Below are 26,053 nucleotides of genomic sequence, written 5' to 3' on the forward strand. Positions count from 1 at the left end.
TGTGCATAAATCAATTATTAAATTATATAATTTTCATCAAATAAAATATTTTACAGGAAATGTCCTTGGTACATTAGCGATTGCATATGGCTTCCTGTTCTAAAATCCCATGTTTAGGATGTGAACACACCGCCGAGAACGCTAACTCTAGAGATTACCGAAATTGGTTTTGCGCTATTATAATATCGTTCTTTTTGTGAAAGTTGCGTCAATCATTAGTTATCTGTCTTAACCTACTCGGTTACCATCGCTGTCTCTTGTCTAATTAATGCTGTATACCGCTATTAAAATATAAAACTGTCTTCGTTTCTTAATCAAACTGATTCGGTAATAACTCATTGACTCGGCCCCGACTAAATACTGTACAACGAATAAATTTTGTTGGCAAAAATCAAAGTATCTTCTGATCTATTTTGACTACGCAGTTTTTATGTAACGACGTTATAAAATACTCGTGCTTTTACGTAAGAAAAAATGTCATCCAAACACCAAAAGACCAAAAAAGTAAAGACTGTACAACAGAAAAAGAAATTGTTTCGAGCCAATGAACCGCTTCTTAGTGTCTTCATGTGGGGTGTAAATTACAGCGTAAGTATTACCAGTTGTATTTGATGGCTGTATTTATTAAAACATAATCCTATGTTCTTACATGCCCAGAATTATGTTTTTGCTCATTCTATGGTATGTCTATGTATGAATATGACTTTTCAGGGATGAGTATGAGTCCTTGGAATTATAGTTTTTGGTTAAGTAAAAATGTTCGATATTGAAAATTTACGAGCACATAAGAATAAGATATTTCGACGAATGCCTTTGCCATTATTAAAATATTTTATGATCTTTAGCTCTCGTTATGTCTGATCACATCTGAGACTCTAGTTTCTCAACTGCGATGGTCAAATCTTTTTGACTTGAACCATCTGTAAATTACTTCGTTCTTCTTCTTCTCACTAATCACATCCTCTCTTGTGCAGAAGCCTTATTGTGATATCCTATAGAACTAGAGATTGGGGTCAATAGTTTTTTCATAACTTGCCAGGTGGTGTTAGTGACTAGTATACAAGTGGTTAAAAACTGTAAAACAAGACAATATGTTATAAGAGAGCAGTTCGATGAAAGAAAAAGTTTCTCTTAGTCTCGGTATTTATGTGGGATTTAATTCCACCTACACGAGTAGACGGGTATGCCTCACAATGCTGCACAGAAAATTCAGTATCCACTGAAACGGATTTACTTAGAATGTTTCTCCTTACTGTTATGTCGTGCTAATTTATAGATTTGATTGTATGATTTAAAGATTTGAATTAGTTTTATTTGTCTTACACATCGGTGATTGTAAAATAACTTTAGAATGTCTAGAGTGGTTGGATATTGCATGAACTTAACACCAACTCTTTTTTTTCTTCCGTTGAAGTGATGCGTTTGCTGTTTTGGCCTTGAGTTGCTTTATCTGCAAATGAAAGACCATTTTTGCTTCGTCAAGCCTAGTCGGATATACCAGAAAGAGTCAAAAGTTATACCGAATATAGCGATGAATATCAAAAGGTATGGCGCCTTCCAGTGCCTCGCGTTCCATGTTCTCAACTCGAGTTGTTGAACTCGAGTTGCTGTTCAAAGAACTCGGTCTGGGTTTTTGATAAACTCGAGTTGTGTTACGCAAAACAAACCCGGGTTTGTAAAAAAAAGCTGAGTAATTGGGGTGGCTCATTTACAGGACTGCATTTGTGCATATTATATAAAATTTAATAATTGAATGATAATAATAATTGGAATATATATATACATATTTAAATTATATATATATCAGCGATATATGCGCATATTTATTTATATAAATATAAAGAGACAAAAACAATTGTAGAATGTAAAAAGCAAACTAAAAAACAATCTATGTGGGTGCCGGGCCACTTCTTTTTCAAATGAAAAAAGAGTTATCTTTCTAGAACCTGACAAGGAACTGAATGAACACCAAAAATGAACAAACATAGAAATTATGTCAACGATGATTAATGATGCACTAAAAAAATTCCATATATAAATATAGCTAGAGAAAATGAAATGATGAGTTGTTTAGTATGGCGCCTTACAGTGCTTCGCGTTCCATGTTCTCAAGCCGAGTTGTTGAATTCGAGTTGCTGTTGAAAGAACTCGGCCTGGGTGTTTGATGAACTCGAGTTGTGTAACTTGAGTTGTACATCTCGAGTTATATTTACAAACTCGAATTTGTAAATATAACTCGAGTTGTACAGCTCGAGCTGCAACTCGAGTTGATCAGTGTCCCGAGTTTGCAACTCGAGTTGTACAACTTGAGTTGCAAACTCGGGACACTCTAATTCGCCAGTAGCTCTAGTTTTACAGTAGGCTACATACATACATAGTTTAATTTCTATTAGCTAACGGTGCCTATTTATGTACCATTGTTTATATAACCAGATCTACCGTTATGCTACGGTAATACCAATATATTGCACCTTACTTGTACAAACTCGAGTTTGTAAATACAACTCGAGTTACACAACTCGAGTTGAGAACACGGACCGCAAGGCACTATAAGGCGCCATAAAAAGGAGTGCGTGTCGATGAGAGCGAAGGTTTATAGTCAATATCGATATACACTCGCACATCTAAATTTTTTTTATAGAAGTTGCTTCATCATTGCCCCAGCTTGCTCTATAGGTAATTTATGCAAAATAGGTGCATGTATGTATATACACTAAACAGGTACTCATTTTTGATAGGTTAAATTTGGATTTTGGTCAAACATTATTGTAAAGCCAAAAAACGACCAACATACACAAAAAATCTTAATTTTTAATCATGAAATACTTGCCTTTAATTAATCATGTTTATAACTTTATGTTTATATGTAGTCAATAACCTGAATTTTGCCAAATAGTTCAAAGTATTTACTGCCTAGCTGTATCCTTTTAGATTCGCTCAATTTTTTAAATACGTGTAGATAATTTTGCCAATTTAAAAGTTCAGAGATAAGCCTTTTTGTTAGATTTATCATTTCACAAACGAGTCAGTAGTCAGCTGGTTGTACCCTTTATATGAAACAAAGTCGTCAGTCGGCGTTAAGTTAAGCCTAGTCGACATTTATGCTGGGATTTGTTAGTGTTCATTCATGTTCTCATTTTATGTAATGTTCATCATGTACATGGCTTGAGACGATCTGATTGAGTAAATTTTTGTTTTGATGGACATTAATAAAATGAAAATTTTCACAGTAATTGCTAACGTATATTAAACATTGAATATCTTTTAGTAAAACCAAGTTGTATGTTCCCAATCAGTAGAGTGTTCTCAGCACACCTCCTTGATGCAAGCATATTCTAAAATTTTTCGCATGTGAAAGCAGAATTTCATGAGCTGCAAAGTATAAGCAGCAGGATATTCTTTAGCTGCTGTATCATTTGTTGCCAGTTAGCCGCTGGCTGATGATATCATTTGTAGCATGGCTGAGCAGTACTCTATAGCGCGTATTGATTTGTTTAAAAGGCCTACAATTGCTAGTGCTGTTTAGCATCGCTCCAGCTGCTGATCCAGCTGTAACCATGTGAGTAGGTCATACAACTAGGCTGTCAGCTTTAGATCGCAGTTGCTGTCGTTGACCAGCCTGAACAACCCCTCGATTGTAACCAACAGGTACTCCTCCGCTCTGTTGTATACATAACAAAATGACATGAAGGGAAATGTGCTTCTTGACATCTAGTTGTATTTGCACAGATCACCGGCCTCAGCCATGTTGATGAACCGAGTCTACTGTTGCCAGAACACTTCAAGGCTTTTGCCAAAGTTCGTGTCGACAACAACCAGTATAACAAGTAGGTCTTATGAACCGCTCTTCTTATTAAAGTTGTTGGCTGCCAACATATAGGGCCGACGATTCAGAAGTATTAGTGTTACTCCGGGTCGACGTTGCTTACTCGGAACTCTTGGAGACTTCAGACCTTCGATGGATTGGCCTGAAGATCAGGGAATCTAGTTAGGAATTAACAAATCTAGTTTTAGCGAGGAAAAATGCGTAAACATGTTTTGACAAAGTATCAAGGTTAAAGATATTTGGAGTGACTCAAGTAAACAGTTCTGAGCTTTTAAAAAATTTATTTTAAGCATATTTGGAAGAACTTTTGTGTAAAAACTGTTTTTTTCACGAGTTTTAGTCTTTCACATTGGTGTAATGAGGCTGTCCGTATACTATTTGACTTTAATTATACATTAAATTAGATTAATTAAAGGCAAATTAGACATTCAAAGGATTGACAAATATGTCAATATGCTGAAACCTCAATTGTAAATTGTTTGCCGCTCTCGTTTAATTGTTATTCAACTCAACCAGAACGCCAACCTTCAGTAAGCTGTAATTAACAGCCTGCTGAAGGTAATTCTGGTTGACAGTGTAGCAGCAGGTGCCACCACTGTCTGGCAGCAAGTTAGTTAATAGTTTTGCCTACAGACACGCTGTTAGCAGCTAATGTATTCTCTTCGGTTGCTTCACAAGAGTGCGTAGTAAGAAAAAATACTCCTACTCATTTTATTGTCTACAATTCTTCCATAGTTGCTTCTGTTTGGCTATGTTGTTGATGAGTGTCTATGGCAACAAGACTTACTTGGCTGACACGCTCTACAAGTTGATGTTATTGTAAAGCTAGTGAATAATGGGTTGTTGATATTGGCCAGGTGAATAGTTCATTGCTTAAGTTCCTTAGGGTGGGTTAGTGCATTACAATAGGTAGCTACTAGGTGTATTTTATAAGTAGCTTCCTGGTGTCATTACAAACCCTCTTCTGCTAATGATGAACTTGCATAAAATTTCAGTTGATTTTATCAAAAAGTATCGGTATGTTTCTTTCTATCAATTGCGACTGTTTTTGATGTTCGAGGTGATCTGACTGCCAAGATGCTTGAGGATTAAAATCATTGATATAATAAACCCTATATTGTTTTATAAAATTATAAATTTATAAGATATATAAAATCTATATTGTTAATATAATATACATATATATATAAATTATTATCTATGATTAAAATCAACAAAACCTGATCATGGTTAGAAAGCTGAGATCAAGCAAACGTGTGATTATAACGTCTACTGTTACACTTTGGCAAAAGGATCGAAAGTATAGAGACGCGTAATGCTGCAGCTTGAACACAGCCAATAACAATTAATGATGTCATTCTGACACGCATTTTTCTTCTGAGCGTTTTAGTCATAATAAAGTTTTGTTAATTACAATCTTGAAACACCCTGGCAATCAGATCATCTCAAACATCAAAACTGCTCGCTAATGACATAAAATGTTGATACTTTCTAATAAAGTCAACCAATATTCTGCGTAAGTTCATTTTGCAATTTGTGGAAGTGGAGACAACTCTATGCCTCATCGTTGAGCAATACATGGATGAATCTTCACTAGGTGAATACTTAAAAGTAGTAGGTTGTGATTTGTGATTCGTCACTGCTCATTACGTCTGTAAATAATCTTGTTTATGAATATGTAATCTGCAGGCCCTTTCAGACACTCACTATGGCCCAAATTTTTAATAGGGAGCCAGCCAGCTCGGTGTTATCTACTAACCTTTTGAACCCTGGCCTTCCACGTTAATGTTTGTCAGTATTCCTGGGCAATTTATCCAACGATGGGAAGTTTTCAAACTTTTATTAAATATATATTAATATGATCATAAAACAAAGATATTTGGTAAAACACTAGTAAAAAGGTCTGGATACACACAGCAAATGTCACCAAAGAGAATGAAGCGTTTCACAGTTCTTCGGGCTAAAACCATAAAAATTTATACGATTTTAAAGATTTGTTAAAATTTTACAGTAGCATCATATTTATTGAGCACACATTTTTCATTGTTTCATGACTCAAATTAAGCTGGAAAATTAAAGTTATTGTCATATAATTCTTCATCTGCATCACAATCATCCATGATCTACCAGAAAATGAGTTGTATCAATTCATTCGTGATGTCATTTTAATAACAGGTTGACAACGTTTAGTTTATATGTTATCAACCTGTTCCTGTTTCAATGATGCATCATTATGGGCCTGTGGTACTGCATGGCTGTTTTCCAACAATCATACTTTTCCATTTATACATATAATGAGTCATACTGACCACGATTGGCTTGCACTTGTTGCCAATGGGGAAAATTTTTTCCTGTAGAGAGAACATGCCCAGCCACTTCAAGTTTAAGGAGTATTGCCCCCTTGTCTTCAGGAATCTTAGGGAAAGATTCAATATATATGACGACGAGTTCATGGTGAGTTTGTTTTTACTGTAACATATTCACCGCTGTGTATTCTATTTAAATATAACTGCTACTATGCCTGTTCACATATTCTAGTAGGAAATGAGGGCGGCATACAAACAGAGACTCCATTCTGACTTACTAAAATTGTAGGCTATTATATAGGATCAGAATTTTAGAATGTTCCAGCTTCTAACTGCCATAGCCTTTAGTTATAATGTTACAGTGTTTGCATCTCAGCTAGCATTCCTTCTGTTGCTACGGTTGTGTTTTCTGTATAGACAGTGTGTGACAGTTCTATGACTCATTTGTCTGCCAGCCTTGCGTAATACTTTCAGTCGTCATTCCGTCTTTTTGTTCTCTTCCACTTTCGCCATTTGTTTACAAGCCAAATTCCGGCCAAAGCCAGCCTTGACTAGCCTTGATGTAAACAGTCCTAGCTTGTCAATTACCTACTAAGAGTCTAAGACACTGTCAATCGTGTCACTCTTGCAGCTGAATCCTTGAGTCTCTGGCAGTGACTCATGAGCGCTCTTGTCCTGCATATCAAACTTCTGGAAGGTTCTCTCGAGCTTGGATACTATCCTCTTATACTATACTATACTATCTTGGATACTGTCGAGCTCTCGATACAATTTTCACAAAATATGAAAATATAATTCTATTGCTAGCCAGTAAATAAATGGCCATTTTATTCTGAAACTCAAAGCTTCGGTATTGTTGGAGATGCCGAGTCAGTAATAGTTCAAGAATAGCTCAATGATGGTTATGGCTATCGTTCGGCTTGTTTACAATTAAAATTAACATAAATTATGTAATTGTATTCAACATTGGATTTCATTACATCTTATTTTTATTGTGGTTTTTGTTACTATTCATTTTGATCAGGTACAAATGACAAAAAAGTGTGTGTAATATAAATATTGGTCACAGAGACCCTCTGGCAGGTACCAATGAAAAGGGTGCAAAGTATGAAGAATTCTGATGACAGGCACAGATGCATATCAGTGGATGGTTACCATCAACACATGCTTATTACCTAAATATGTCTGCAAAGTTTACTTAAAATATAATGAAAAAGTAGAAGACAACCGAATAGGAATAATTTGCAAACTGGAAAGTAGCCCCTGATAAATACTCTTGTTTGGTATTTCCTCAGGTCAGTCACGGTATAGGACTTTTGCTTTTAAGTTGTTCAATAAATTTAATAAAACATGAATGTCCTTGTGTCTAAATCTGGATTTGTGGCGGAAAAGTAGACATGTTCTTCATCAGTTCTCAAAAGTATGGTACCTAAAAAGTGAGCCAGAGAGCACGATTATAGAAGGTATCTAAAAAGTGAACCAGAGAGCACAGCTATAGAAGGTATCTAAAAAGTGAGCCAGAGAACACAGCTATAGAAGGTATCTAAAAAGTGAGTCAGAGAGCACAGCTATAGAAGGTATCTAAAAAGTGAGCCAGAGAGCACAGCTATAGAAGGTATCTAAAAAGTGAGCCAGAGAGCACAGCTATAGAAGGTATCCAAGAAGGCTTGGTTATAAGCGGGTGAAACCGGTTGTTTTGTATACAGTTGGGCGCTTGTGACACCTAACTTCATAAATTGAGTGACTTGAATATTTTAATCCTTTGGCTGGGGAAACGACCAAAATGTCGTTTATCGTTTCCGTGGGGAAACGACTTTTCTGTTGCTTTCGGTAGACATTTATAAAGCTGTCGCCTAGTAACAATAAACAAAGGATATGAATGCTAGAATCTTATAGTCTTATAATCTAAAATCCATAATCTTATAATCTAAAATCTTAAATATTATCGACACGATGTTAGTCGATGAATTACAATATGAAACGATTATCTGAGAGACGTTGCTTTTTGCTAAAAGCTAAAGAAATCGAGACTTCTTTGAAAAAATAGAAGTTGAAAAAACCAGTCAACGTACGGCTCGACGTTCAAAATGAAAAAATAAAGATTTATTAGAGCCTGCGATCGTTAGTGATCATTTGTCTGATCAGTATGATGATAATTCAGATGATGGTAGTGATGTAAACTTTGAAGATTTGAATATCTAGAGAAAAGTGATCGTTATGGTAGCTCATTTGATGATGATGCTACCGGCGTTGGCTACGCTGTGGCATTGGATTCTGCCGAAAGGAATGCTTCCAAGCACTTCATACATAGCTTTTTTGTAGTAGTACACAAGTAAATGAATGTTTATGTACACAAGATTTTCTTTATTGAAATAAATTTCAGTTAGAGCTATGTATGTTCTTAGGATACCGATTTCATTGAATTCTTAAAAATAAATTACATGACTTTCGGTTGTTTTTGCGGGGCTTTTACCCAGCCAAAGGGTTAGGTATCTTAGTACGATAGAGCTCGCCTTTCACTCGTACACCTTTCACCCTTCACTCGTCTTTTACTTTGAACTGCATCGACTGGTGATCATAAAGTTCTTATCTATTGTCTACATTGGTAAACATTGGCTTGTCTGCGTTGATCTCATAAAGATCTGCTTAGTTTATTCATGAGATCAACACAGTCAAGCCAATTTCTAGCATCAACCTTCTGTTGATGCTAAAAACTGGCTAATTTTTAGAAAAGCCAGTTTAAATAACTGGCTAAAAATACTATAGCTGGCTAGCATAGAACAAAAATATAGCCAGTTAGCTATATATAAAGTTGACAACCTTCTGGTTGTCAAGCTTCTGTTGACTTGCTGCATTTTCCTCATATTAATGCATTCAAACATTCCATGTAATCAAAGGTCTTGCGGTTTCTGAACATTGTACTGGAGTGCTGGAGTACTGGGTTTATCAGCATGACCTCACAGATAACACTCATTGTTTGTGTTTAGGCTTCCTCCATGTTGTTTTTTACAAGCTGCATAGAGTATGTTGGCTCAGGTGCTTAAAACCATTTGTCATCTCACTAGGGATTCACTAGTTGCCTATAAACAATCAACCCTAGCCAACATAAAGGTGGACTTGCAACAAAATTTACATTACAGTTATTTGGTATCAAAAGGTTCGCCATGTCTTACTCTGCTGTGTTGTAGGTTCAAAACACGGAGAAATGTGATTACAAGCTTTTAAAAGCTCAAAAAACCAGCCGTGGGTTGGAATTCCTTTACATTTATGACGTACCCAACTCGACTGGGGTTATTGTTTTGACAGGTGATGTTATCACGTGAAATGAAAGGCCAATAAAAAGCTCAATATAAATTGTCTCATAGCACTAGTTGATGACAAACACTTCGTTCCCGGGAAGCCCTTATCAAATATAGATGCTCTCTACTTGACAGTTTCGTTTCAGCTTGGTCAAATCATCTAGTCATCATCTGATCATGTGACCCATATTGTCCGCCAAATTGCGCGAACACCTTCCACAATATTTTTCGACCATCACAGGTGACCAACAGGCTTTCCATGTTTCTCCGAGGATGATATGCACCCCCTCGAGCTAAGGTTAAAAAATTAAACTCATTTTTAAGCTAGGTTTTGCGATATCAGTGCTCAAAGTGACAGCATTACAATGATGATAAAATAGAAGCGCAAGGACAATAGGCATGGTTTTATTGAATGCGAGATGTATACTTGTGAAAATATTTCGACGAATGAGGTTGCATGAAAGTGTAAACAGAAGCACATCGTGTTTGGCTTTATCACATTTGAGCCGTTTTGAGAAGGATTCCAACTTACGGCGTTTTCGTGATGTCTGTGATTAATCGTTCATTTTTGAGCTTTTAAGAGCTTGTAATCACATTCCCACATATTTTGCACCTACAACACAACAGAGTAAGACATGGTGAATCTTTTGATATCAAATAACTGTAATGTGAATTTTGTTGCAAGTCAACCTTCAAATGAAAAACGTTTACAAAGTGTACCGAGTCGGTCCTAATGCTGGGAAGGATGGAAATACTGACCTGTTTAGTATTTAATGTAGTAGTCGTGCTCATTTACCAAAAACGCTGGTGCCTGTTAAATAACTTGACACTGAAAGAATCGTCTGATTTTACCATTAAATCAAATAGTTATTTTTATATAGGCATGGGCGAGTATTGCTAAATGGGACGCAATGACAACACAGGGCATCTTTTGAAACATTCAAACAGACTAACTAAATATAAATCTGTATAATTAGCTTTCATCAAATCCCATCTCTGTCATATAAAAAGGGTAAAGTTAAGGTTAGGGTACCAAAGAGTAGATTCAGTGGTGGCACCTGTCAGCAAATGTCACACGTCATGAAAAGATGCACAGAAGCAAAAGCGTTTTTATCATATATATGTATTACTATTATTGTTTTTGTTATTACTTATTTTGATAGAGTACAAACAACAGAAAAAATGAGTGTAAAACTAATTCTGCTCACAGAAACCGTTCGTACCAATAAATAAGTCCTTGGTAGGCATATAGCAGTAGTACACTAGCAAATGGCTACTATCAACACTTTTCTTTCTGAAATATGTCTACAAACTTGACTTGAACATGGTTGTCAAGAAGACAACCAAACGGTTGAAGAACCATTCGAGTGATAAATTGCATACCGGAAAGTAGCCTCTGATTTATATCCTTGTTTGGGGTTTCTTCTGGCCAGTCAACTTATGGCATTTTTGCTTTCCATTAAATTGTTCAATCAGTTTCACAAAACATTGTATATACAGTAAGTAATTGACTTCCGACCGCGTTTGGTTCCGGCCAGCTGGCCGTAAGACAATTTGGACGTAAGTCGATTCTGTATTCCATAAATCCTTATGCTCAAGCCGCACGGCCTGTCGTTGGGCGCGGCTTCTGGTTCAAGGTCATAGGCCGCGGCTAAAGCCAAGTTTTTAAAACTTAACGTGAGGCTCAGGGCGGCTTCTCGATAAATGCCGTCTCTGCTCAGTTCCGTGCTATAACCATAGAATCGCAGCCATGATACACTTTTATGTACGGGGTTTTGGCGACCTACTCGTTTATTTTCAAGGTCATGTTTATGGAATACTTTAAAATAAAGAAGAATTTATCGCTCATGTTCAACTCACCGCAGTCATAGGTAATTAACACATTTTCATTCTTGACCGGCATCTTTCCATAAACGTGAAGCCCTCTAACAGTGCAATAAAAATCTAGCTGAGACATGGCAAGTAAGTTATTGATGCAAGGGTTTAGGAATTTTAATTCGAACTTGAAAGTAAAAAAAATTCTTTTCACGTGTACTGATGTAGCCTGGTTTCTTATTCAAGAGGACGGGGGGGGGGGGGGGGTATAGCGAAACCCATCTTAACACTCTCGCTCCCGAAGGGGGTCAAGGATGACAAAACCTCAGTCATTAGCCGCGGTCTGTGGGCATACGCGGGTTGTTGGAGGATTATTTTTTCTTTCGTAAGTCATCTGTTTTTGAGCACAAGCCGCGCGGCTTGAGCAAGAGGACTTACGGTATTTTGTTGATTCTGATCTAACTTGAATGAATTTAGCTTACTAAACACATACTTGGAAGAAGTTTTAGTATGTATTTTAGTAAACTTCAAACTTTTAACTAAGATTTTATCATTTATCTGTTTGCGAATCCGTTTTTACCATAACGGATAACGCTGAACCCGCCATGGCGAGCAACGTATATCTCTTAATGTATATAATCAGTACACAAATAGCCAAATTTTAATTTCGCGAGAAATTATTGTTATTGTGTGTCAGAATAAATTCGCCCGAATGACAAAATAACGACAAAGCTTAACGAAAAACGGCTTTTGCTACGCCTTGCACTAAACTGCCTGACCTTCCCACGGACATGGTTAGGTGGATGTATGTCCACCTGACCTTCCCACGGACGTGGTCAGGTAGATGTATATCGCTTAGGTCGTATGTTGATGACTTACAGTATCCTTATCTGTCCTCAAGTTTGAATATTTGGCTAAAAATAAACAAATTATTCATCAGTTTTTAAAACAGGAAAATTTGAATTGAATTCTCAATTGTCGACTGTTTATCCAGTTTTAATTATTTTTGTGGAAATGAAAACTGGCTCAGATATATCAACTTGTATGTCTAAAGTGATTACTGTTAGGACGACATCAACATTGACGGTGCTAAATGGCATCCCTGTTCGCTGAAATTAATAAGTCTATTATTGACACAAAATAATACTGGTATATATTATACAGTACGCGGTACTCAGCTGTCATTCCATATCATCAAAGGAGGTATTAAAATGATTGCTGAGTTGATATGAGTAATTTCATTGTGAAACAATGACAGTCTTTCGGAGTATTGTGCAAAACTGGTCAATGACGGAGTAGAAAGCTTTCTCATTCAAGTACTGTAGCTGACTATTTAGTCTGCTCATTAAAAAGTTTAAGTGCCATGAACAATACTTTACTACTAGTACTACTAGTACTAGTAGTACTAGTACTACTAGTAGTACTAGTAGTACTAGTACTACTAGTACTACTAGTAGTACTAGTAGTACTAGTACTACTAGTACTAGTAGTACTACTAGTACCCTAACAGTCTCGCGTGCTGTGAGAGATCTTCACTTGTGTCGATAAGCGCAGAGAGTAACTACCCGCGTAATATTTCTAAAGTTCAGCAAAGCGAACGACGAGCGCAGGTGGTAGCGTGCCAGACAGCGATGTCGAATATCGCTAGATCAAATCCTGTAATGCAATCTTTTTCCAACCTCTACAGTGCCTTCGGACAGACACGGCTCTTATTATAGTAAATACTACCATTATTAGTACTAGAATTTTGTTTTCTTTTGAGGATTTTGTCACTTTTTGCAAGATTTTATAATAATTTGCACAAAAACTAATCTTACTGGCAGTATAATAGAGGGTGCATTGTTGTTGCACCTGTTACTCACGTACACACTGCTGAGGAATTGAGGAATATTGGGTGCTGCTGTTTTTCCATACAAACAATATTAATCATTCTTACAATCATGCAGAAGACAAGAACGTTTAGTTTGATTCTTATCAAGCTTATTTAATTATCGCAAAAACTAGTACATCAGCTTCTTCCGATTATAGTCTGTTTTTGGTTATGAAACCGTCTTGTCTTTTCAATTGTATGCGATATACACTCTTATGTAGCATTGCTTTTGCAACAGTAAAAAGTATGTAGTTGGCAGCATTTGAATGCACCTTAGTATAAAGGAAAAACAGAGAGAGGGGCAAATTTAAAATTGGTTTCGTCACAATTCAAAATGGATAAAAGTTGTTACTTAGTAAAGCTTTCAAAGTTCTCAGGTCAGCAGCAATAATTTTTAAGCATCTTGTGCGCTGCGAAGTGTATCAGCTATTCAATTAGTTTCAAATCGAATAGCTGATACACCTTGTGGTACATCAAATATCACAGCCGTGGTGTCAAACACAAAGAGAAGACAACTCAGTAGAATGCTTACCATCAGTCTTTCCGCTGACTTGCTCTTTGTGATAGGTTTATTTACAGTGACTGTTGTTTGAGCACTTACTACTGCGCGTATCATGACTGTCTGGCTTCACCCTGTTTTTATTCCGTAATCCATGCAAAACAATAATGTTTTGTCATTTTTAAAGCTGAGTCAACTCTACTCCCTTTTTCAGAATTCGCTGACCAAGTCACAGCCGATCGATCAAAATGAGACAAGTGGCAAAAGCGGAGCACGATTTTTCATGTCACAGGACAAGCTGTACGTGATAAAGACTGTGACCTCCGAGGAGGTTGAGGCCATACACACTCTCCTTGCAGAATATCACCAAGTAAGTCAGGACATTTTTCTGTTCATGTCTGGCCTATGATTCACAGGCCTCCTGAGTGAGTAAGCAATATATCACAACATACATACTTACCTCCTGTCAATGGGACCCTTCCTACCTCTGTATGTATACGATAAGTGAGTTAGGAATGGTGCCATAGACGAGAGATAAGTGTGTGTGGAAATGATTCCTTAGAAGCAATGGCTCAAAATCTTTACAAAGACACTTTAATCCTCCTGCAGCTTGAAGGGTGCAAACAAATCTGTATGTCTCATGTGTGTCCTAATTGTCTTGCCTCTACGTGTAGGGAGTATGAAAGCAGCGTTGGTCACAGTTTAATACATTTCTAGAAGCTGTGCTGCTTGCTTAGTTGATACAATGCAACTACATGTAGCGTTTCTGTTTAGATAAAGACAGTTGTCATACAATTAATTGCTTTGTGTTCATCATTCTCTCGTGTTATAATAAACTTGGAAGCTTACCAATACCCATGCACCTAACAAGTTGAAGTGTTTCCACGGGCAGTCGCTTTAGCCCTACCGTACCGTAGCTGCTTTCCTTTGCTTCAAGCAAACAGTAACTGACACTGAGATCTAATCTTGATTGTGTGGTGGGTGTTTGTTGGTGGGTGTTTGTTTGAACGGGTGTGAACTGGTTAGGTAATAAGAGGCATGAAGGAGGTCTTGAATAGGAGAGAGTTGTCAATGTAAAAAAGGATTAATCAGATGCTGTTACTGTATGGGCTCCTCTCGAGGCTGGTATTCATATAAGGGGATTAGAGTGCTCATATGAGAGGAGTAGAGTGTTCATACGAGGGGAGTAGGGTGTTCATATGAGGGGAGCAGAGTGTTCATATGAGGGGATTAGAGTGCTCATATGAGAGGAGTAGGGTGTTCATATGAGGGGTGTAGAGTGTTGATATAAGGGGAGTAGAGTGTTCATATGAGGGGAGTAGAGTGTTCATATGAAGGGAGTAGAGTGTTCATATGAAGGGAGTAGAGTGTTCATATAAGGGGAGCAGAGTGTTGATATGAGGGGAGTAGAGTGTTCATATGAGGGGAGTAGAGTGTTCATATGAGGGGAGTAGAGTGTTCATATGAGGGGAGTAGAGTGTTCATATGAAGGGAGTAGAGTGTTCATATAAGGGGAGCAGAGTGTTGATATGAGGGGAGTAGAGTGTTCGTATGAGAGGAGTAGAGTGTTCATTTGAGGGGAGTAGAGTGTTCATATGAGGAGAAATGGTGTGTGTATCATGACAAAATATGTGTTCATGACAGGAGGGTAAGATGTCCATGTGAAGAGATGTGTGATTCATTTTTGGGTTGGTAGGATTACTTGTACACCAGCTGAATGTCAGAGCTGAAGAGGTTGTTGTTGTGGAGATATCTGCTTGTCTCATGACTAATATATTTGCAGACAGTACTAACAGGTCTTTGCTCTTCTGATTTTAAAATAGCAGCCAACCTATCTAAAACAAAAGCCGGCAAACACTTCACAGCGGATAAGCCTTCAGCGGATGATTTTTTGTATTTCCCCATCATTTTTATTGGCCATGTCAAGCTCTGCCAACTCAACGATGAGGACACTGAAAGTAGAGTCCTTTTCATGTCTGATGCCGAGAGATGAGGCTGACGTATATCTCTAGGAAAGTCATAATATATTGCCCTGTGTTTGCAGCATGTTGTGGAGCGACATGCCAAGACCCTTCTGCCACAATACCTCGCCATGTACAGAGTGACAGTGAACGACACTGAAACCTATATGCTTGTCATGAAGAACGTTTTCTCTCCTTACAGAACCATACACACAAAATACGATATAAAGGTTAACCTCTTATACAACCTGTTTTATAATGTCTCAACTTGTGTTTCACTTGGAAACCATCCGTTGCATGTAGAAACAACATGCGCTTTATTAGGAACAATGTTGTTCTCTCTGATGCACCAAGCTGGTACAAACTGTCAATATCGTGCACATGCTAGTGATTGATGGCTATTTTATAGCTGTAATAATTTAGTGATCAGGAGGTGTTTTCCCCCGTTTTCAGTCTCTACCAGTTGATTACGGCTGGAATGAAGTTGCCTTTCAGACACACGCGCCAAGTGCGCTTCCCTCATTGTGTTGTACTGTTTGCAGGGCTCGCTCATCGACAGAACCGCTACGGAAAAAGAGAAAAGCAAAGAGTTACCGACCTTCAAAGATGTCGACTTGATAAATGATGACGTAAAGATTAACATCGGAGAGCTTGCAAAAGAGGAGTTCTTGGAAACACTGGCTCTCGATGTCAATGTATGTGACAGCCTTTACAAATTTCTTCTTCCACTTCCTCTTCCTCATCGTACGTGTAGTGGTAGCAGTAGTAGTGGCAGCGGTAGTAGCGGCAGCGGTAGTAGTGGCAGCGGTAGTAGCGGCAGCGGTAGTAGCGGCAGCGGTAGTAGCGGCAGCGGTAGTAGCGGCAGCGGTAGTAGCGGTAGTAGCGGCAGCGGTAGTAGCGGCAGCGGTAGTAGCGGCAGCGGTAGTAGCGGCAGCAGTAGTAGTTTAAAACTTTCAATCCAGGAATGTTTACACAGAAATATCATCGCTATTAAGATGTACAACATTTAATGGCTCAATCTTTACAAAACAACTTGCAGGAATAACTGGTCATAACACAAAAATATACACTTGGAGTTTCTGAAAGCATTATAAGGAAACTCCATTGCTCATGTTGTTGGTGCATAGATATCAGGGGCGCTCAGGCATTGAGAGACAAGCTGGTCGGGTTGCTGTTTTTTGATGAGCTGATGTAGTGGATGATCTTGGTATAATTCTCGCAGAGGCAATCAAGTTCTTTATACAGGGTGTGCTATTATGTTTCTCACCCCGGTAATGATCTCTAAGCTAATAAATAGTACATCAGAGATAGAGAATATGCAGTTGTAATAACTACAAAATAGAATTCTATGAGAACTGAGTCGATTATTGCACACATTGTAACATAATTCTATATGATGATGACATGCTTCTATCGCTAGCAATAGTACTCTTTACAGAGCACAGTGTACGTAAATTTACTAGAGTAGATAATGGCTTAATTATTGGATAATGGCTATTTTTCAAACCGTTTTGTTTCACGCTGAGCGCAGTTGAACGTCCCTTGAGGACTAAGAGGTGTGTCATTGGCGCTTGCTCTGCCCTTGTGTTTTGCTTATATATCCAGCAGCGTTAGTCTGTTGTATTTGTTGTAGGTTGATTTTTTTGAAGGGTTGACTATACAGGTTGAGCGCGCTTGCTGATGGTTTTTGGAATTTTATACCAAGTCGCTATTTGTTAATGACACTCCTCTCTCTTGCTGGGTGTATGCGAAGTTCCATACTTGAGGCTATTTTGTTATTAGTTGCAATTATTGCAATGCCAGGCTTGACGCTTCTGCTAACATGTCAGAATGCAAATGTTTGGCTCAAAACTAGCGGATGAGATTTGAGCGCGGCAAAAAGTCTCTAAACCAGCATCATGATGCTGATCCTAAAGTTGGTGTCATTGTAAGGATGTACCGAAGACATCGGTGTAAAATATATGCCCGTGCAGCTATCATTTAGCAGTATTTTTAGTGCTTATCCAAATAGTTTTCCTATTAGGAGACATGTTAAGTGCACACAATTCCACACAATGTTAAGTCCTTCCCATCTCTGTTTTCATGATGCGGCTAATCCACAAGTTTGCATCTTCCTCAAGATGGCGAAAATCCGCAAGTCACGTGAGTTTTGTTACTCGCAAATTGTTATCGAATGTTGAATCGTTAATCCGTTAATCCGCAACGTGCAAATATCCATTGAAACACTCATCGTACGGTAACTGAGCGTGCACACAATTCCAAATCCACATCCGCACAATAGAAACATAGTAAAAAAAGTAGATGATTGCACAAGTTGTCTGTTGTTTGTTAAATAAATAGTCTGCTGTGTCTCTATGATAAATCTATGTTGACTTATTAGTCCACATTAGCTGTTCATCCAAAAGTGTTTTAGTAATACTCTATCATCTTTCACCAGGAACTGACTTTTCCATAGATTCTTAATAGTCCTGTGTTAGTTAATAGCTGTGACAACGCAACCCGTATGGTGGCCAGGCGCAGTAGGCTCAGTGAATCTGTGGGCATCAGGTGTACGTACAGCGCCTTGTCTGCAGTCTAGTCTGTATGTGTTATGTTGGTTTTAACTACCAAACTTCAAAAACTAGTAGGTTAAAACACTGAGAATGTTCCTATGGTAAACAGTTGCTGCAAATAAAAGTTAAAGGTATCGTGTGCAATCTCGCTGAACCTCTCGCTACAAAGGTAGCCATGTTTTTCTGTCATTTAATGTCAAAGAACAAAATCGGAAGATCTTGTGTTTCCATCTTTTTGGCAACCTTTCTAGTTGCGTGGCTTACTTGTGCCAACTCTGTCAACTTGTTGCTTGGTTCAAACTGTATCAGACTAATAGTAGTTCCTTGTTAAACGCCGTCTCGATACTTCAATGTAAAAATTTATCTACATTTACGATGATGTATAAATGGCTAGTTTTAGGCTATAAGTTATGCTTAGCACCCAGCCGGCTATAAGTTTATCATTATTTGCGCGAAGTGCTACGTGTTAAAGTTTTGCTTTGCTAAAAAATTATTTGGACGCTAATATCGACTTGTTCAGCAGTGCAGAAGTGTGAGGACAGATAATGCCATTGAGGTCAGGTCTGTTCATTGTGGAAGGTATTGAACAGCCAGATGTTCGTTCCATCAAAAGCAAGAATTAGAGTACAACTAGCTGAGCCAACAATGCAAATATTTTTGTTTCAAAAATGTTAATTTTTGTTTCTATAAATATTATTAATATGGTTTGTTTACTTAACTTGTTCATAAATATATATTTGTAGCATTTGGTAGATCATTATTATATAACCTGAAAATATGCAGATTTATAGCATATTCTTTGATGGCATCCTTGCGGTTATTCTAACTCGGCTTACATTGAATCAACGCTCATAACTCCTCTTCTATTGCTCATAAAAAGCCAGTTTTGGCTGCAAACTGTAGCAAACATATCATCAATGAGTGGAATGAGCTTTTATGCAACATTGTTAAATTAAGATATAAAAGGAAAATATGTCATCACATTTAGAATGAAATAACAAATTTAAAGCCCCAACAAAATGCTTAGCAGGACACAGGCTATAATATCATCGCTGGTTATTTGAAAGCAATATACATGTATATCAACTCGGAGAAATATTTTTTAGCTTACCAATGCATGTTTATTAAAAGATTTTTGACAAGGTGGAGGCAAGTTAGCAGATTTATTGCATCCAAAAGAGTTAATCACTAGGTTTCCCTGATGCGCAGTACTTCGATGCAGCCCTTTCCGAAGTCGAGGGGATTGTATGTTTACATGCTGCGCAGTGGTTTTCAGCAAATTAGCCAGAGAAGAGAAATTATATAAATCGAATCGCTGGATGGATACATGGAATCAATCATGGATACCGAACGTCAGAAACGGTCTTTTTATGCTTTTGTCATCATTATACTTCTATTTACAATACACACAATACACGTTCACAATGTTTTACAAACATTAACACAATTTTTATAAATAATATATTTTTAATAAATATTTATTCAAGAAATAAATTATTTAAATGTTACTTTAGGACTTGCCACCTATTTTTCGAAAAGTATTGGTATCGATAACAAAGTCCAGGAAATTATTCAAAGTAATCACTTCATCATCCTCATAGGAGCAGACCATAATTAAATTTAAATGAAAAAATATCGGAAAAATAGCAAAAACAAGATTAGCCGGATAACTTTTGTACTAGTTTATGGTGCTCGAAGAATCTGTCTCCACGGCATAAGAGCTACTGCGCAATTGCTGTTTCCTTGCCGCGAATTTGCACTGGCTTCGCACTGATCAGTGCGCAGTGATTTCAGTGCGAAGACGCAGTTTCCATGATTCAGAGAGGGCGCAACTCCGAAGTACTGCGCATCATGGAAACATAGTGAATGTCACTTCTCCTGTAAAAGGGTTAAATTTCTCCCCAAAATTCTGACGAGCTGCTACTACTAGCTACTACTACTACTACTACTACTAGCTACTACTACCTCAGCCTCTACTTGAACCCCACCTCAATTTGACCGCGACTATAGGGGAAGGGTTGAAAAATAGAGAGCCATGTCATTCAAATAGAGGTTTTACGGTAACTTTTAGTATGTATACTAATAATTACTAAATCGTATCGGAATTATTTTGCTTCATAGAAATATAGTAAGAATCAGTTGGAGAGAAAATGTTGTTTTTAGTGTCTGACACTCTGCCAGTCTCATATACCTTATTTAATTAATGCTGTAACATTTGCTCATCATGCTCTCGCGCTCATCATGCACATCATGCACTCGCGCTGTTTTTGTTTGCTCATTTTCCTTCTCACCGAGCCTTTGCTCATCCTTTATCTTTTTTTGCAGCCCACCGCCTTTTCTTATCTCTTTTATCTCTGCTCTATCTTCAATGGTTAGTCGTTAACTCAATTAATGAGATTATGCATCTTCACTCAAGTATTTACCTACTTGTCAATTATTCGTGCTAATCGAATCGATGAACTCACAGGCTGTTCATCCCCGTGCATCAGATCATTGCCAAGCCTCCTTCATTGTGTGTCTATGTTGCAAAGTTTGCTTCTTTGAAATGACACAAATGTTCGGAGATCTTCATTTTCGGGGGAATTTTTCTTTAGTCTTTATTTCTTGAAGGATGGAATCTATAGACATCTTCTGCTTGCATTATGTAGTCTGCATTAAAGGCTGTTTTATTATTAGTACTATTATGTAATTACTATTTACATCATTTATGTAAATGATATAAATTTAGTATTAAAGTTTCATCTAAAATATTCGAATTTAACGTCTCAAACTGACTGAAACTAAATGTGAAACCTCAAAACTTGAGTTGTCTTAAGTCTATAACGACAATTAATCAGAGCCCGCTAACAGCAGTGCTTGTGTCAACAAATTGAATGTGTTTAATATGTGACAATCCTTTCAAAATTGAAACAATTGGCCAGATCTGAACTTCTCGGACCAATCCTTTCAAAATTGAAATATATTGGCCAGATCTGACCTTCTCGGACTGCAGGGACATGCCTGCAAACGCTTCCAATGTATGGTAACCTTTTGAACGATATTTCGATGAATGAACACCCAACCCAATGCGTTTGCTCCGACGACTGCATGATTATTTACTGCTGCCATGTCTCGATTCACATACATCATCTGCGCACATTATAGCAACAGTAATTTAAATGGTACAGTAAGTGTAAATTCTGGCAAGAGCAGGTAACTCACAGATATCTCTCCATGACCACCATCTCTCTTACTGACTGCTACTAGTGCCGCTGTTGTGGAATGTTGCAGTGGCTGACAAAGCTGAAGCTAATGGACTACAGTCTTCTCATTGGCATACATGACTACAACCGGGCCATGGTTGAAGCTGAGCAGCAGGAACTAGAAGAAAATGGAACAAACGTTAGTTATCATACTGTATGTCAATTATACACATGCCTTTGCATTGAACCAGTCGTCAGTGTCCTCTTCATCTTGATGTAAATAAGGATGTATAATGAAACAGGCGTAACAGCGGCTGTCTACTCTACGCAGGTTATGAAAATCATTACCGCACAGACATCTACTTTAATCAAAGATATTTTCTTTTAAAACAGTTTATAATCATGTTTGTGGCAGCAAAGTGGATGAACAGCAAATGCAGTCTTTTCATTGGAGCGGTGCAGACTAGTTTCCAGACACGACTAGCTAAAATAATTAGTTCTCTGCGCAATGTATTATTATGAAGTCCTTTTATGTTGCCTTAGAATTTTAAAGAACTTCGTTCAAAATAGTCCATTCGTGGAAAACATCAAAATAATTACTAATATGGTTATGAGTGCATTGTCTGTATTACAGTGCACCCTCGGAATACGATTACCCTGATATACGATTTTTCACCTTACGAAGTGGAACATGATAATTTTTTCACCTCGCCATACGAATCTTATTTCACCATTTGAATTCATCATATATTTCGCCCGAGATCAAATTTGGCAGTCGGTGTGCTTATTATGTACGTCAAAATAATAAAGACACTGAAATGCTGTTTGCCGAAAATAGTTTTACAATGCCTGAAAGAGACACGATGACAGAGTTGTGCCAGTTCAGCAATTCTTGTGTGTAGAACGGTAATACTTTTTATTTGAAACCAGTAGCAAAGTTGGAGTTGCGATCTCTTTAAAAAGAAAGATTTATTGGTTAGACAACTCACCTTGACTTGCTAACAAAAAGCCACTTCATTACGAAAACAGCATCGTTCTGGCTTTCTTGCCGAATGGGGTGGAAAGAGATTTTAAACGGGTTTGCTAAAAGTCATAGTAAAAGCGACAACAGAAACTGATAAGTGATAAATCTTTAGTGATAAAAAATGAAATTCAGTGAAATAGTTGCAAATACATACTACAGCTTAGCTTCAATTGTGCGTTTTTAGTAAGCTAAACTTATTTGAGGTGAATTCAAAGTTTATGTTATACGTACGTCTGTCTTGAAGGTAAGAACTTCCTACGGTACGTACATGACAGATTTTATTGCAGATCATAGCCACTAAATACAATAAAGTTACTATAGGTAACTATAGTTACTATAAATAACATACTAATTTGATACTTGTTTTTAATATGTACAGTACTTATATAAAATTTTGACGATTTCTATGAGTGTATCTTTGCATTATATAATTACTATGGTTTCTATACCTCTACATATGATGCTAACCCTGGAATAAATCCAAATCGTATCCTGAGGGTGCGCTGCTGTATACACAAAAAACTTATCCAGCTTATCGATGCTTCAACCAATCACGATTATTTCTAAAGTAAAGATCCTATGCTAGCCGTATGCGCCGATAAAGTTCTGTGGTACTAAAGTCGCCTCTGATGTCAAACTCTACTCATGTGTTGCTAAAATATTTTACTTCTATAGACCTATACAAACTCATTGAGGGAGTGATATTGTAAGACATGATTCGAAGGAGATGCGAGTGAAGTTAGTCCTTTATCTGTCTCGACAATGATTTAGCTTTGTTTAATATGATATTAGACAAAATAACTGAAAAATGGTGTTATCTGTTTCTGCAGGATCGGTTTAATGTATGGTTTAAAGGCCGTTGATTGGTCAATTCTCTAAACAACAATCTTTTTACACATCAAATCATTGGTCCAGACTGTAGTTATCTTTGAGCCGTGATCCGATTTACTTGTACATTTTGGACAACTACAAGAAAACTGATGCCTCAAATGACCTGAAGTTTGGTGGTTCTACATAAAAGGCTGCTTAACAAAGTAGTCTCAACAGAATGTTTCACCTAAACATGGCCAAAAAAGAGCTTTAAAATATTAACAAACAGCACAAGCTTGTCTGCTATTTTCAGCTGCTATTAACTTATGAAAACATCCAAATTTTCTTTTTGAAACACATACATGAAGCCTCAGCAATTAAAATTTTGACTATTCATCGTGCAAAGGATAAGCTAAGGAAGACAAATCTAAAACTCGTTTCACCATTTAATCTAACCATAAAGAAGTTTATATTGTGTGAAGTTGTTGTCTCATGTCACACACCTCCTTTAATATTGCATTGACTGTCTCTGCTTCACCACCTTAAGTTGACATAACAGTAGCAGAGACTATATTACTGTTCAATTATAGCAAACATGGATTCTTTTCTGAGTAGAACTGGGTAAAACTAGTTTGCTGTTGCATCAGCTAAAATACAGAGGTAGCTATTTATATACACTAGCTCAATTAGCAGTACATGTTGGTTGTAGTTGACTTACCTTGCCAGTGTAAATGAGTTCAATTGTTTTTTGTATAATTCCCACATAATGTTGAGTATCGTTACAAGCTTCACCTTTAAGTAGTTGAAAGCAAGGTTTAGCTCTATAGAAAGCACTTTCCATAGAGTAAACATTTGTAAGCAACTTTGTGCAAGAATTGATCACAGCTTATGTCAATCGATTCCAATCTATCTATATTGCTCTATATTTACACGCTGGTAAAACTTTGTAGCTTGTTCTTTGATAATTGCTCTAGAGTAAATTAGCTTTGTTTTGCATGTACTTTACACTGAATATATGAAAAATACTTTTACTTTTTCACATTCCAAAACTGTAATTGGGCAAGTTATCGTGCCTTTCCAGCCGCTGATAGACTCCAGCAGGTTTTCAATGTGTTCCACTTTTGACTAAATAGACCTGATATACTGTTACAGGAGAGCAGCGATGATGGGGAGCTCTCTAGCAGTCCAGGAGCACGAGCTGCCACTCCTCCCCACAGCCCCCTCACCTATCTCTCGCGAAACCCCAATGTTGACCCAGATTGGGACCAGTTTGCGGTGAAAGCGTCCACAGGTAATAATAAATCACTGGTTGTTCTCACATGTCTGCCCTTGTAACTATTTTACTAAACAAGGATATTGTACCATCTTATTGACAGTTCATCTCTCATTGCGCAACAGTCTGTGTAAGAGTTTGTGAGTTCAATTACTTGTTTCTTAGCGACGAGGCATTCAAATGGAGAGATATACGGCATACCATCAATAGGTATGGTTCGAGTGAACTTGCATGGCTTGATCTGTTGAGTGTTTTTCCTCATCTGTTTAATCGTCGCTTTGAGCAATGACCGAGAATAAGCAAGGTATAAGTTACAGATTGGCGCCGTTTGTTACACTCACAACAGCCTGTTGAAAGTAATAAAAAATTATTTTTTGATATTCACTGAGGCTGAATGTGCTACATTTGTGGAAAATAATTTTTGTTGTGGTAAACTGTACTGGCATCCACTACTGGCTGGCAGCGATTACCCCACTCACTTCATAAAGGTCAAGGCAAAGGTCAGCACTTGTAGTGATATGATCACCCTTTTGGGTTTCATCAAATCTTCAGTGTGAGTGTTTGCTCTTGATATAGCGCTGTTTGCTGTGTAGGAGTTGTCACTTCTTCACTTAAAGATGGACAAACAACTTTGACATAACATTTTAGAGAGTGATAAACCAATATTCTACTACATGGCTCTGATAGACATACTCACTCACTATGGAATGAAGAAGCGGACAGCTAATGCTGCCAAGCAAGTCAAACATGGGAGTGGCGCAGAAATATCGACTGTTAAACCTGAACAATACGCCAAGCGATTCACAGAGTTTGTCAGTAAAGTCATAATATAATAAATCCATCCAGCGAGTAGAATATCTTGCGGTTATTTTGCTCATATTTGACAGCATTTATATCTCCAATAGTATTCATGGTTTACTCTGCATTTATTCGTCATACTCACCACCCTCTTTTGTAATTACCAACATCTGCACTTTTTCTGTTCAATTTTATAGTCTACATAAGCCGAATTTTAATCCTACCATTTTATTGTTAAGAAGTTGTCTACTCTCTGTGTTGCTGCAATTTGTTTGAAATTCATTATCTGTCAAACCATAGTTAACCCAAAACCTGTTATAGCTTGGTGAAATTGTCATTCTTAAGTCTCCGGAAGAATTTGGTTATTGCCGAATTACTCACCATTGCCCATTTCATTGCTCTTCCATGTCTTATTGTTTGTACAGTCACGAGCACAATACCTATATGATACAGATAGTGGCTTGTCTACATGTGCAATATTTATCTTTGTATTGTAACATTGCAAATATAACTTTTGTAAATGTGCTCTTTAGTATACGACTCTCTGGAAAGGAAACCCCACAAAGTCAATCTAGAATGTTCCTTTAAGAGATTCAAATGAGATTTAAATGCACCTTGTTTATTAAAGATATACATCAGCAAAACCCAGGGTATTTACTGTATGTCTAGTCACAGCTTGCTACTAGGCTATCCGGTGGACTGAGCCACAGTCCATATCAGAAGCGGTTTGTTGACAAAGAACTACAATTATACTGAGTACATATACAAAGAACTTTGGCGAATGCGGAATACCTGATAAGAAAGTACTGTAACGGAAAGGTAAATAGAGGATCGGAGA

The 26,053-nt window shown here is 37.4% G+C and overlaps 1 protein-coding gene across 1 annotated transcript; it reads left to right on the forward strand.

Moving 5' to 3' along the window:
• Nucleotides 1-122: 122 nt before the first annotated feature.
• LOC137391745 (phosphatidylinositol 5-phosphate 4-kinase type-2 alpha-like) lies at nucleotides 123-25,740 on the forward strand. Its single transcript, XM_068078279.1, has 9 exons — nucleotides 123-588; nucleotides 3,730-3,827; nucleotides 6,184-6,280; nucleotides 13,830-13,985; nucleotides 15,660-15,806; nucleotides 16,119-16,271; nucleotides 21,399-21,509; nucleotides 24,297-24,435; nucleotides 25,066-25,740. Exons 1-9 carry the CDS (start codon nucleotides 475-477, stop codon nucleotides 25,248-25,250), a joined length of 1,200 nt encoding a protein of 399 aa, XP_067934380.1. The 5' UTR covers nucleotides 123-474; the 3' UTR covers nucleotides 25,251-25,740.
• The last annotated feature ends 313 nt before the right edge of the window (nucleotides 25,741-26,053 follow it).

The sequence above is a fragment of the Watersipora subatra genome, chromosome 3 (genome assembly GCF_963576615.1).
Source record: "Watersipora subatra chromosome 3, tzWatSuba1.1, whole genome shotgun sequence".
Classification (NCBI taxonomy): Eukaryota; Metazoa; Bryozoa; class Gymnolaemata; order Cheilostomatida; family Watersiporidae; genus Watersipora; species Watersipora subatra.